Source organism: Uloborus diversus, chromosome 4 (assembly GCF_026930045.1).
Source record: "Uloborus diversus isolate 005 chromosome 4, Udiv.v.3.1, whole genome shotgun sequence".
In the NCBI taxonomy this organism is placed as follows: domain Eukaryota; kingdom Metazoa; phylum Arthropoda; class Arachnida; order Araneae; family Uloboridae; genus Uloborus; species Uloborus diversus.
Window position 1 is genome coordinate 24,273,135 of NC_072734.1, and position 14,436 is coordinate 24,287,570.

A 14,436-nucleotide genomic window follows, 5' to 3' on the forward strand; every position below is an offset into this window, starting at 1 on the left:
AAGGATGTAAACATTTCCTAAAATATTCTAGTTATGCATCTGAGTATTTGAATAATGAAATATGTCACTTTTTAATATGATTGAATTTTATTTAAACCATTTTCAACAGTTTAACCTTCATGATTATATTTCTTTTTCTTTCTTCTTTTTTTAAGAAGGGATATATATATTTTTTAATTCTGTAAATATTTTGACAAATAACAAAAGCAGTTCATAAATATTACGTATAAAGGATACATCTATATACTTCATTTTTCTATTTATATTGCATTGCAGGAAAACACAAAATCCTTTAGGCAAAAAAGCAGATGAAGAAGGGATGATAGCTGTAACATGGATTCAAAGTCATTTGGAAGAAGATCCTGATGTTTCCCTCCCCAAGCAAGAAGTATTTGATGAGTATCAGTAAGTGAACACATTTCACTTTTACATTCTCATTTTTTTTTTCATTATTACTTTTTCACATTAATGATGAAAGTACTTGACTTTATGGTAAGAAATATAGAAGAACTAGCAAACATTGTGAGAAACAATCGCTACTTTCATTCGTTTTCTGGTTTAACTGAAAGAACTCATAACACACCGCATTGACGTTATTTAAAAATCGAGCATCTTCCTTACCCTTAAAAGTAAAATAGCGATAAGTAACGAAATTCATAAGAACGAAATATTATTCAGTTACAAACAAAAGAACGACATTTCTTCTTCAACAGCACAACAGCCTGGTGCAGGCCAAGACTTTCTCCGTCTGCTTCCTCCAGGCTGTATGAAACATTGCCAAGTTTCTCCACCTGTTCACTCCCAAAATTTCTAGGTCCTTCTCAACACTATCCAGCCACCTTGTTGCTGGTCTTCCCCTTCTCCTTGTACCCTCAATCTTCGAAAAAGTTAGCTTTTTAACCAGATCCAGATCTGCATGCCTAAATACGTGCCCCAGCCATCTGATTCTGTTGGCTTTAATTACTCTTAAGAACGACATTTAAGCATATAAAAATTTGAAGAGTTTCCAAAACATGAAATTTCACTTGTTTTAAAAAAAAAATCAGTTAATATCTTTTCCTTGTGTTTTTTTTTTTGAACATAGTCTAAAAAATTTTTTCTATATGGTTATTGAAATACTAACAGTTTAAAAAAAATGTAGTTGCCCGTAATCTCACTGTACTTGCTTTAGTTATTTTGAGAAATTTCACTTATTGTGGGTTTTTGGAGCAATTTAAAATGTTTCCAAATTTGCAGTAATTATTTTGAAATACCATGGATAATGCTCCTCCTCCCTACTTTGTAAAAATGTCTGTTACTAATTTTTGTCAAGAAAAAATATTATAGCCAAATACTGAGATATTTCTGGTGACCATAAAATGATGCTAAACATTTTCATCCGAAAGTTTCTGAAATAAGTAGTAAAACTTGGCGAGTGTTTGAAAAAAGGGGGAAAAAGACAAATTTATAGATTTGCCTAATTTAGTTAGTGGATTATTTTACATTTTAACAAAAGTTTTAAAGATTCTTTTCTATTGGCAATATTTTGGTTACATGGTGAAAGCCGAGAAACATTATTATGTAGTCTTTGGCTGCAAAAACAGCTCCAGTTGAAAAAAGTGCCTTACATTATAATTGAAAGTCTTTTTTTTTTTGGTTTGGAAATTGTCAGTACCTGTTTTGTGTTTGAGAAAATACTAATTTTCAATCAATATCACTTATTTTTTATTTATTTTCAAATAAATAAAACATATTTCAATGGTTCCCCCTCCCCCATGTATTTGAATTTGATTCGGAGACGGCTCACATCTAAGAAGCAGTAAATGCATATTTTACTATAAATTTAGTATGTTTGTGCATTCAATATATTGTATTAAAGCAAAAATAAATAATATTAAGGTTTGTACATATTTTTTCTGAAATATGTTTTAAAAAATACATCTTTAAACAAGAAACTAGTCCTTAAAAAGTAAAATGAACTCCTGCAAAACTCCTTAAAAACTGCTTACTTTTAATATTCAATAGAGACGTACCAAGTACTCGGTAACTACTCGGTACTCGGCCTACTTGGCCAATTTTCCGAGTATTCTGTACTCGGCCAAATTCAAATGATGATAGTGATACAGTGCTGCGAGTACTGTAAAAATTTGTTCCAGTGCGCGAACTTACGGCAGGGTGGCGACAGATCAGGGAAAAGTCAGGGAACTTTATTAATCAGGGAGAAATCAGGGAAATATCAGGGAATTCCGAAAAAATAACAAAAAATCAGGGAAAATTGATTTTATGAAGAAAAAAAAATTTTTTTTTTCACTTTACAAAATTAAATACTCTAATTCCCTACGCATTTTCCACCAATTATCTGTTCAAAAAAAAAATTAATGAGGTGTGTTTATACACTACCGCATATTTGTGCATCTTTTTTCCTCAACATCAAAGTATTGAATCTTACTTATTAACCACAGGATGAACTTCCTAAGATTGCTTCTATGTCTGTTAGGTAGTTTATTTTACCTAGCTTGAAATTTCCTTTTACGCTTTCAATGCTACGTAAAATAAACAACTGTACTGGCAAAGAGGAAGCCTTCATTAATGCCTTAGTCCTTTGCCTTTTTTCATTGTTTCAAAGTAATTAAGTACTGTAATGATTTCAAGAAGAAATCTTTGGTTTTTGAATTAATACTATAAAAGCTTAAACTTCTTCGCATTTTTAATTTAATTGCTAAAATTAAACTTTCAATTAAAAAAAACTTTGTTTTTTGCCGTTATACTATTTGTTGTCACCACAGATCGTCAGGGTTTTCTTTTCTTCAGACTTAAGTAATTCTTTAATTTTATAACCAAGTTGTATTCTTCTTTTATATATTTTGAAATTAACTAATTGCTTTTTTTTCCTTGTATTTCAAAGTTGTTTGTTACAAAAGCAATCTAAGATTTTTTTCGTTGCATACTTAAATCATTTGAAATAGAGTTAACTTGTGTACTTAAGTAAATATCTTTATTTTTTATTGTTAAAATGCTGTATTCATTCATTAAAACCTATGTTCTTGATTAGAGAAAAGCTCCCTATGAATGGATGTCAAATGGTTTCATCTGTTTTACATAAATATGTCAATTAGTTATATAAGAATACTATTACTTGTTATTCTTGCAACAATTATTATACTGTTTAAAAACTTAGTTCAAAATAATTTCAATTACTTTTTAGTTCTGTCATATATAAGGACACATATGATTTTAAAAGTCATTTTAATAGCTTCTAAAAATTCTTATGCTAAGTGGTTTCTGGAAGTGAAGTATTTTTTTTTTAAATTTTCTATAATCTTTCCATGTGTAAAAATTTAATATACTGTTTTGTAGGTTCCCCCCCCCCCCCCAAAATGTCTTTTTTTTAAAACCATTTTATTAAAAAAGTAGCATCTTTTTAAAATATATCTTTAGTTCAACAAGTTTACACAACTTAAAACATTTAAAATACTGCATTTTTACAAACATACAACAGACTTCAAGTAGAGCAAAGAAAGAAAACTATTATCATTGGTAACGTAAATCAGGGAAATTTGGTGAACTTAATCAGGGAAAAGTCGGGGAACTTTTTTTCACAGTTCCTGTCGCCACCCTGTACGGGTCAAGTCTGTTGCCGGTGGGCAGCGCTGCGGCGCGCTCACCTAAGTGTTGCTGATCTGGAAAAATATATATGAGAGTTTGATTTGTATATAAAATGGGAGGCGTGATAGTTTTGAATACTTTTGGGAATCGTGTTTAAAAGAAAACCTTCACAAAATGATGATCCTTCCCTTCCTCGGAATCAACGTGTACCAAAGAAGTATGAAAACAATGAAGGCAGCTTACCGCACACTTTCAAAATCCCAAAGGAAAACATTTGACTCGCGCTACTTATGCGAAATAGCTATAACACGATTTTTTCTCCAGTATTCAGACCTAACGCGAATTCCTCACCGCAACACGAAAATTCTCGGAAGGGAATCGTGGTGTGCTCGTATCAGCTTTGTTATTGGTTACTAAAAAATTTTTTTTCATGAATGGATCTTTATCCTTTTAGCATCGCTGAGAGTAGAAGTTCCCTTTTCATTTTAAATGCGAAAGTTAATGAAATATAATGACACCTAAGAGCGCTGTTTCATCTAAAGTTTGTGAAGATAAAAAGAGAAAGTTTCATGACAATTAAAGAAAAGCTGGAGCTTCTTGAAAAGCTGATGGTCAACTAAAAAATGCTTTGAAGGTAGCACGAGAATTAGGTATGAGTGATTCTTCCGTACATACAATTACAAGTCAAGAAAAGGAAATCCGTAAAAATTCACCGAGTAGTGTCTTGCAAAAATTTATGAAAATGGAAACTGCTCATGTATTGTGTACGAATATCATTAATTGATCGACTGTACAGTACAACTAAAGATGCATTTGCTTTTCTTACTATATACTGTGTCTACCGTATACCGGTTTATTTTTTCTTTCTTTCCCATTAATCATTGATTTTGTACATCGTAGCAGTATTTTATGTTGAATAAAACGTTTTTTTTTAAATACCAGTAAACATTCAGTTCATTATGTAAGAGACAGTAATGTACAGTTAGTTAAGAGATGATGTTTAACAGTTTGAGGGGGTGTTTACAAGTGTCTAAAATAATTGGGTACGTTTATAAAAAATTTTACACATACTCTTTTCCACAACGCGAAAATTCGACCTACGCGAGAGGTCTTGGAATGCATCCCTCGCGTAAGACGGGAGTTGACTGTACTACAAGGCAATATACATTGAGGTTTGTAAAATGGTGCAATTTTGCATTATTGGGCGATTTACATCAACTGGACGCACACAGGTCATTGCAGTTGAACAAGAGTGCTTGCTTTTATTAAACAGAGGTGAAAGAGAAGAGAGCATTTGAAAAATCAACTGAGTTTTTCAAAAATGACCTAGACATTGAGAGACTGCGTTTACACTTGAATATGTTAGCCGATATCACTAATGTAAAAACAACTGGTCTTAAAAAGCATGTGTAAATTAAATTTCCTTTTTACAAAAATACTGTTTGTGTTTGTATTTATTTCTTCCGTTTTTCGAAGCCAAAAAATATGTGTCGGGCTTGTCGAGTTTTCGAGGTTCTAATGTTGATTATATGATTTTAAAAAAACTTTGAAACTCACTATTTTTCATCTCAAATTTAGAAAATTTCCTGCGGCATGCCCCCTTTCCCCCGATATTTTTTAAGTCTGCGTCTCTGGCAGTGCCCTTCAATGCAAGTCAAGTGCCCTACCTTTTCCATGCCTAGCTACGGCACTGCATGACTCCCCATAAAATAGAACAAAAAAATGTCTCTTACTAAGACAAGTGACATGATCTAGTTGAACCAGAAAAATTTGTATACCAATTTTTGGATTGTTTTACTTTGAAAACACCATGCCACATACTGTTTGTTTTTTAAATTATACACACCAGAAAATATGTAAATTGGCATTTTCAAGGCACAACAATCGACCTTTATTTGGGGGGGAACCTCCATGGGATTACATAACCCCCTAAACCCCCGGTGATGACTGGGCCAGCCCCCCCCAATGATTTTTGCAAGTCGGCGCCCCTGTAATGAAAGCCCGAGTACTCGGCTACTCAGCCAAAGTGCTACTTGAGACGTCTCTAATATTCAAAGAAGAGTATGAACCCTGTCTTATGGGTGACTGAGAAAAATGGATGTCACCCTATAGAATAAAAGTCCCTCATTTACTGTACAATCACTTTTTCATGACCCGAATTTTGCAGACCTGAGTAATTTTAGACAATTAACACTTTCTATTTTCCCACTGTTGCCTAAATCAGTTGTATTTTTACTTAGTCTCGTTATTGATTATTGGCATTGATGAGGACAAAATTCCTAAGAAAGCAATAAATTTCATGCTCGCTACAGAGAAGCCTTGATTCAAAATTTTCATTATGATTACTATTAATATTGTTGTTGTAAGGCAATGAATTTTTGTATCAATGGGTTTTCTATTTTATCATATAATGGGGAAATTACATGAAATTTACTGTTTTCCATCATAACTTTTTTAAACTGAGTTTTTTAGAAAGAAATTACAGCTTATGTTGCTTCCTGATAATGTAGCTATCCATGCTGAATGAAATTGTTATTATCCGTCCAGTAGTTTTGAAGCTTACCCCGGACATATATACATACAGAAGTAGCCATTTATCTATACTACTACTATTATAAAGAGGAAAGATTTGTTTGTGTGTTTGTATCATATAGGCTCTAAAACTACTGGACCGATTTTAACCATTTTTTCACCATTAGAAAGCTACATTATCAGGAATTATAATAGGGTATAATTTATTTCAAAAACAATTAGTTTCAAAAAGTTATACAATGTTTTATGTGATTTTTAGTGCTTTTTACCCAACAGACCCCGAACTAATTGCGCCAGATGAAAACTTTTTGTACTAAAATGTAGGAAATTTTATTTTAACCATGATAAAAAAAAAACAATTTCGCAGATAGAGCAATTTTTGTATTTTTTATGAAATTTTGAAAAATCATTATTTTGCATTTTTTCATGGGTTTAATTTTGTAATTTGTTTTAATTTTAAATAGTAGTTTGGCAGCAATTGTATTTATTTTTCTGAAGGACAACACATTAAAGTTTTGTTTAAACCAGAGACTAATGATTACTTTTATTATTAGCCTATGCTTTTTTTTTTTTGTAATTTGGCAACATTTGTGTTTATTTTGTAACTGTGCATAAAAGAGGAAGATCTCAGCTTATGAAATATTTTTCCATGGTGAGGAGAGCCAAAATACGTCGTCTTACAAACGTCTTTTGCTAACACAAATAAATTCGAAGGTTTTCCTACACGTGAATATGATATATTATATTTCCAGACAATTTTTCAATTACTTTCTTTTTAAACATTTTGGAGGAAGTTGCCTTTGTTGCTTATGAATATTTTACTGTTATTACTTTATTTTAAATTCATTGTGCGTATGTTCGTTGATTTTCTTTTTAATTAGAAAGTCGCTTGGCAAATTTGGCGATGAATTATGGAATTTTTTACATTTGAAAGCTTCTGCAAATGTAATTTTGATGTAATTTGTTTTTCTTTAATTCAATACATTTTCTTTAAATTTTTAGCGCAGGCATTGCTGAGCGGGTACTGCTAGTTTATGTATAAAGATAAGGATACAATTCCTAAGAAAGCAATAAATGTCATGCTTGCTCCAGAGAATCCTTGATTCAAAATTTTCATTATGATTACTTTTAATATTGCTGTTGTTAGGCAACAAATTTTTGTAACGATGGGTTTTATATTTTATATTTAATCATTTAATGGGGAAATTACATGACATTTACTGTTTTCCATCATAACCTTTTTAAACTGAGTTTTTTAGGAATAAATTATTGCCTAAGTTGCTCTCTGATAGTGTAGCTATCTATGGTGAAAAAATGGTTAAAATTGGTCCAAGAGTTTTGAAGATTACCCTGGATATACATACATACATACATACATACAGAAGTAGCCATTTATGTATAAAGATAAGGTTAATGGTTCTTTTTAATTATTTCATTTAAAGTTTATTTTTTATTTTTTCTCATGGTAACTTGCCCCACTGCTGTGTTTAAGTAAGAGGTCAGAAATGTGCCCCAAAACTTTAGCCTGGAGTAATGTCAGGTTTTGTATTCTAAATAAAAATGTAGTGTCATTGAAAAAATCGGGGAAAAAATTGCAATTTTTATTGTATTACATATGAGTGTTTTGTTGTTTTTTTAAATACAAAATGTCAAATGTCTTAAACGTTAAAAATCAAAACAGAGTGTATCTCTTCTGTTCCAGACATCATTTGATTTTCAGAAAGTTTTTGTATATTTCACTCCCATGAAGTATATTTTGCACATCTAGAAAATGTCAAAGCAATTTTCACGTAGGTTTGTTTGGTTTAATTTGAATAGTTTTTTTTTTTTGAACCTCCCAAATTCCTCTCACCCCAACTGTTTTTATGAGTTTTGTTCATTATTGGGAAATGTAAAATCAATTTACTAATTCTAAAATTACATTGAGAAAAGGATCCACACAGTCTGTTGCCTTTTTAATTTTTTTTAAAGAAAATCTTTTATGTTTCAGAACATCTGTAAAAGCATACTTCAACCGAACATTTATCTTACTACATAATTTGTTTGTTTATTTTAGATTTATGGAGGTACATCATGTATCATTGATACAATCTTTTGTGTATATAAATCTTAACTCTAGAGAATTTTTATATGACAAAAGAAAAAAAAGAGTTCAAAAGCCCAAGAGCACTTAGAGTGCAGGCATAAAATGGCACACTTTTTGACACATATATGCTTCATATTCAGAACAAGATTATTATTCAGAACAAGAAAAAATCAAAATTTCTATTTAATTTCAAAACATTATTTTTATGAAAATTCTTTACTTTCCTATAAAGTCAATTTTTCTTCAAAATGACAAATTTTCAATTTTTAACATTAATACTACACATTATCTTTTTACAAAATCTTTCATTGCTTAACTTATCAAGAATTCCACAGAAACATTTGATTGCTGATCAAATATGTTATTCCTTAAAGTTTAGAGACTGCTGTGGAGTTATTATTCCTTGCTTGAAGATAATTATTATTATATTCTGCCCTTATATAGAAGTTTGGTAAGACCTCATTTGGAGTATGCTGTTCAGTTTTGGTCTCCTTATCTTAGGAAAGATATTAATGTATTGGACAGGGTTCAAAGGCAGGCTACAAGTCTAATAAATGGACTTTCTTGTTTAGATTATAATTCCAGGCTTAGAAGGCTAAAAATGTACAGTCTTGAGCAAAGAAGAGACCGAGGGGACATGATTCAGTTATTTAAATTTATTAAAATGAAAGATGTTACGTCGCTGAAGTTTATCACTGAAAACAAAACAAGGGGTCATGTTTTAAGCTATTTAAATCTCAGGCTAACATGGATATTAGGAAAAATTATTTTAGCAGGTAGTGCAGTCTTGGAACAGCTTACCGGAAGAGGTGGTTATGAGTACGGGAGTAGATAGTTTTAAGAGGGCCATTGATCTTCACTGGGGATTGTAAATTGACTAGTCTAGCTGGGCCCAGAGCCAGTTGCTGGTCATCACTTTTGTATTTGTATTTTTCTGATGATGATGATGATTTATTCCTTCAATCTCGCCATAGCTAGACCAGGTTCATGAGCCAAGAGTCCCCAAAAAATCATAAACCAGGAGAGGACTGGAGTAAATGTCCTCTCTGTCCAGTCCCGCACAATTCAAAAGATTGTCTGGAGATGCCTGCACCAATCTGCATTTAGTACAGGTTTCAAAAACTTTCTCACCTTAATGAAAAGATAGGCACTTGATGTGCCCATTTGCGAGCCTACTGATTGTTGTTTGGACTACTCTATCTGCCTTGATGGAAAGGACACCACCTGAGGACTATTATTATATATCTTTTTACTGGTACTTAAGTTTTTTTTTTTTGCTTTGGAAACATGTTGGAACTTCCAGAGAGACAATCATCCCTCTTTACCCATTCCCATTGTATTCAGTGTAAACCATGTAAACAAACCCATACTTTAATTTTATATACCTGAAAAAACAGAGACATTAAAAACTTTAACGTACAAAAACTAAGACATGAAATTTTTGTTTTTGAAAGCATTTAAGAAGTTATGCTTTTTTTTTTTTTTGAATAAAAATCAAGTTTTAATAACTGCATAAAAGAACAGGTGTGTGACGCACCTAATGACAGGCGCTTTAACCACTGCAAAATAAATTTAATAATTCGTATTTATTACTTTTGTTATGAAATGAACACATGATTCTGTGTAAAAATTTAAATTAAAAATATTACATGGCACTCGGCTACTGCTCAGTGTATTTTCAAGTGGTTATCCTTAACGAGTTGAACTTAGATTTAAGACTCATAAATTAGGCTTTAAAACATCTTTAAAAATGTTTTCAATCCTGAATTGTGAAAATAATATTTTAATTTGTAGGATTGGATAAGTAAAGTCCAGTTGAAAAAAAGTATAAAAAAAAGGATTAAGAAGAATGTATATGAAATAAATTACGAAAAAGAAATCTTCACAAAAGGCAACTGGTGAAAACCTACTGATATCTGAGGAAAATCGAAGTTTCTAAATATTTTTCATCTAGAAACACTGTTCAAACCAAAAGTTTGATTTTTCTTTCTTTTTCTTGATTCAAGTATGTACACTAGAGTGAAAATGTGTAAAAATTTGGTAGCTCCTACACTATCTGTATTTTGAAATTGTAGCTTTAAATTGTTTAAATGTTTTCATGGTGTATCTCTTTATATTTCAGGTCTTATTGTCATATCACTGGCACTGAACCCCTTTGTGCAGCTGATTTTGGTAAAGTTATGAAACAAATTTTTCCTTCTGTAAAACCAAGAAGGCTTGGAACCAGGGGAAATTCTAGGTATTACTTTTTTTTTCTAATCACTATTAAGAAGCTTTTTGCTGCACTGAATATCTGAACTCTAGTGTCTAGTCATAAGAATTAAAAAGTAGGAGAAGGGAGGCGCATATGAACAATCTTTCATTTCATTATTTTTCAGAAAATATTATCAGTTTTTCAGAGCAAAAGTGATGAAATGATCAAATAGTCTTTTTTTTTTGTGTGTGTCTTGATTGTTTCAATAAAGGCCTTTTAGTGTTCCTAAGTCTGTTTTATTTCTAACTGTTATCTAATGTGTAATGTAAGTAATTTCATTTCAAATTTCCTTTGCATGCTTTTCTTTTTTTTTTTGTGTGTGTATCGTGTGAAATATTTGCTTCTATATAATAGTTTTCAACAACTATTTCTATGCCCAAAGAAAATTTAGTTCTTTCAGTTTGAAAACATACAGATTGCTGCAACCGGGCAAATTAAGAAATTATTTACAAACATTACTGCATAGTTTGAAAGACATGAATGTAAAAAATAAAATAGTTTCTACTTTAAATCAAAAATCCTGTGTATAATTTATTAAAAAATACCAGTTCATCAATTTTTAACCCAACGCATCTCTGGAACCATTCCATTCTAATTCCCGCTTTATTCTTAGCTCAAATTATTTAATGAAAATAAATTAATCTTCAGCGCAGCACACCTGTAGAGTCTTGAACCATTCCATTGCCAGTCCGCCGCACTTCTTAACCATGGACATGAGAAACCTGATTCCCATGTCTATGATCTCAACCAGAAGCTCGAACCATTCTAAGATCAAAACACTTCCGCTTAATGCATAAAAAGAGAGAAATTATAAGCAAAGAGAAAAGCGGCCGTAATTTGCTGAGGCAAAAGGTGGCCTAGGGAAAAAAGGAGAAAAAGGCATGCTGCCAAAAAGCACTTCCGCTAGGATGGAGAAAAGCCAAATTGTCTAAAAGAGAAGATATCTAACAGTGATTCTGAGCGAACAAGCAGGAGCTGAATATTTAGGTTTTTAATTAATATCTTCACTAATTAAAGTCGCACAATCATAACATATAGCTAAACATGTAGCCAGGAAAATTATAAGTCTATCTATACCTGGTTTGATGCTCAGTTTTCTGTTGTTCAATAGGAGTAGCGATGACATAGATAGTTACATACAACAATATTTATTAATTTTAGATTCTCATCTATGATTTCATTAATCTTGCACATTTTAACATTAAGCTGTTTAAATAAAAATGAAGATGCTTAAGGGACTAAAACTTAAGGTGGGGAGAGAGAACTCCCACTGAAGTTTCTCAGATTTCCCCCCTGAAAACGCTGTGAGAGGAAAATTCTTGCTCACATGTAATTTTAAATTCCCTTGAAAATGAATTACTTGTTAAGAATTAGGATAGAATTGAGGAAAAAACATCACACACACTGATATTTTACAAAAAAAGGCTGTAATTGCTGTTTTTCTCCTCTGGGTGATTCATTTTGTATTTTTGTATCAATGTGAGTGCTCAGGGGGAAAAGTACATGTGTTTGTTCAACGTATCTATGCTGTATATTTAACTCTTCTGTCACTTCAAGCTAATTGTCACTTGAAAAGGATACATTTATACTTTAATAGGTATTGTTATAGTGGGTTACGAAAGAAACTTGTATTGAAACCACCTATTTTGCCTGATATAAATGCAGAAAAAGAAAATTGTGATGTAAGTATAATTTTTTTTAAACTAATTAACTGTTTTTAAGCAATGAGAATTCAACATTAAAACTAATTATTGAACCATGAGGAACATCAGTCAATATTTTTTTCATTCAGTGGTCTCCACATAGTGTGATTGCGGTTTTCTCTATTTATTTGTGCTTTAAAATTATTACTTAATTGTGATCATTACAATGTTTAATTTTATTAGTTTTCAAATCAGAGATCCGATTTCTGCTAAAATGATCAGAAACTGTTACGCCTATTCAAGAGATTTTTTTAAAAAAATGTTGAATAAGAAACTAAAAGACGACAGAAAATCTTTCAGGTATAACATCTCAAGAGTTCGAGTCATGGATGGAAATTCATCACAACATACTTATATTTTCCACATCAACTCAATGAAAAGGATGCGAAATTGTTGTTGGAAACCAGTCGGAAAATGAGTCATTTAATGAATGCCTTGATTTTGAGTCACCTAACAAATATAGAAATGAGGAATGCATTGAAAGAGTTGAAAGATCAAGTAAAATACTGCTCTGATAAACTTAACATTTTTTTGCTTATGAGCAGTTTATAAGTGAGCTCCTGAAAAATTGTAGACGATAAGAAATTAATGCTTTTTTTAAACTATGTATAATTTTTATGTTTTAATACAGTACATTAATATAAATTTTTACCTATTGCATATTGATGTATTGTATTATATTATAGACACTATATGTTTTGTGTATTGTTGTATTAATGTACTGTATTTATGTTTTGATACACAGTACATCAGTAAGAGTTCTATCATTTTATTTTAAAACTTAGTCTGAGTCAGTGGCATAGCCATGGGGGGATAGGGGAGTTAGAACCCCCCCCCCCCATGAGCCCCAAAAGATTATATATATATATATATATATATATATATGTGTGTGTGTGTATAAACTCGAGGACATAGCTTTGCTTTAAACTTCAGAAAAAATTACCCCCCCCCCCCTCCCAAGGATTTTCTCTCGCTACGCCACTGGTTTGAGTGGCTTAAATTGTTAAATTTATCTAATTTCAGGATTTGTTTACTTTTATAAATTGGTTATTATTACCAAAATCATTGCATCCTAAAGCAGTCACATTAGGTGGAGACTAAATGTATAACTAATAAATAGATAAAGGATTACTTAACAGTGAAAAGCAATAGACGTATGCATTACAGGAAGAAGATAGTTTTAAAGAAGTGTCATTTTACTTAAAGGACATATCATTTTATGAAAAGAGCATTTTTTAATAAATGCATGCTATATAGAGCAATATTAATGATAATTATGTAAAAACCTTTGTCAATTTATTAAGCAATGGAATGCTTTTCAAATTCCAAGGAAAACTAGAGGGTAAGTTGGCTGGTATTTTTATCTAGAATTTTAGCAGCCTGCAATTTCAGGCTAAGATTTAAAAATAGAGATTACATTTATGAAAATGATCTTAAATTTGAGCTAGTTTAATAAATTGAAAATAAAAAGAAAGAAATATTTTTGGGAAAAATAATTAGTATTTTTTGTAAAATGTTCAAAAATATTTGAAAGTAATTTGTATACTTATAGGCTCTAGAAGGATGTGAAACAGATGATGTACTTTCAGCTTCTTGCCATCTTCTTTTCGAATGGGTAGAAAAACTTCTTGGAATGAAATTTGAATCATTAAGAGATTTAGCAACTCATCTTTTAGAAAATATGTATGTTGATAATAGATCAGTAGCAGCCTTTACAGTTCTTTTAGATTCTTCACCTCATTTACTTGAAAAAGGTAGGACTCTTATGTAATGACTGCAGATTAAAACTTTGATATTTTAGAAGCATGTTTGCTGGTATTAAAAATTCATCCACATCATCTAACACTAAAATTCTTTTGCATTTGGAATTTTTTCTTCATAACTAGGGGGCTCCGCCCCCTGCTCACTGACCCTCACCAACCCCTGAAGATTGCTTTGCAATCTTATTTGATTTGCAAAGATGAAAATGGCCAATTAGAAAGAAACAGATGGGCATTATAAGTTCCCTTTGGAACAAAAAGCACCCCTACCCCGGGTTTCAAAATAACTTATACCAACTTGCAGAGCCGTAAGGGCTAAGGGGCACCTGAGCATTGCAAAACTGCAGGTTTGTATGTTTGAAAATTCGCTTTCATATTCGTGGTCTCTAGCTCGAGTCTTGAATTGAGTTGAACCTAAGATTTTCCATTAAAATCAAAACCCTTAAAATTTGTGAGCAAGAAAGAAGAAACAAATCTTAAAGATGTAACTATAGCAACAACAAATAAAACATCAAT

General features: G+C 31.4%; 1 protein-coding gene across 1 annotated transcript in view; it reads left to right on the forward strand.

Moving 5' to 3' along the window:
• LOC129219953 (DNA-binding protein RFX7-like) overlaps positions 1-14,436 on the forward strand; it is a 44,067-nt gene that overhangs the window by 17,725 nt on the left and 11,906 nt on the right. The window contains 4 exon segments of the mRNA XM_054854270.1: positions 277-405; positions 10,326-10,442; positions 12,055-12,139; positions 13,713-13,914. Coding sequence (XP_054710245.1) covers positions 277-405; positions 10,326-10,442; positions 12,055-12,139; positions 13,713-13,914 — 533 coding nt within the window.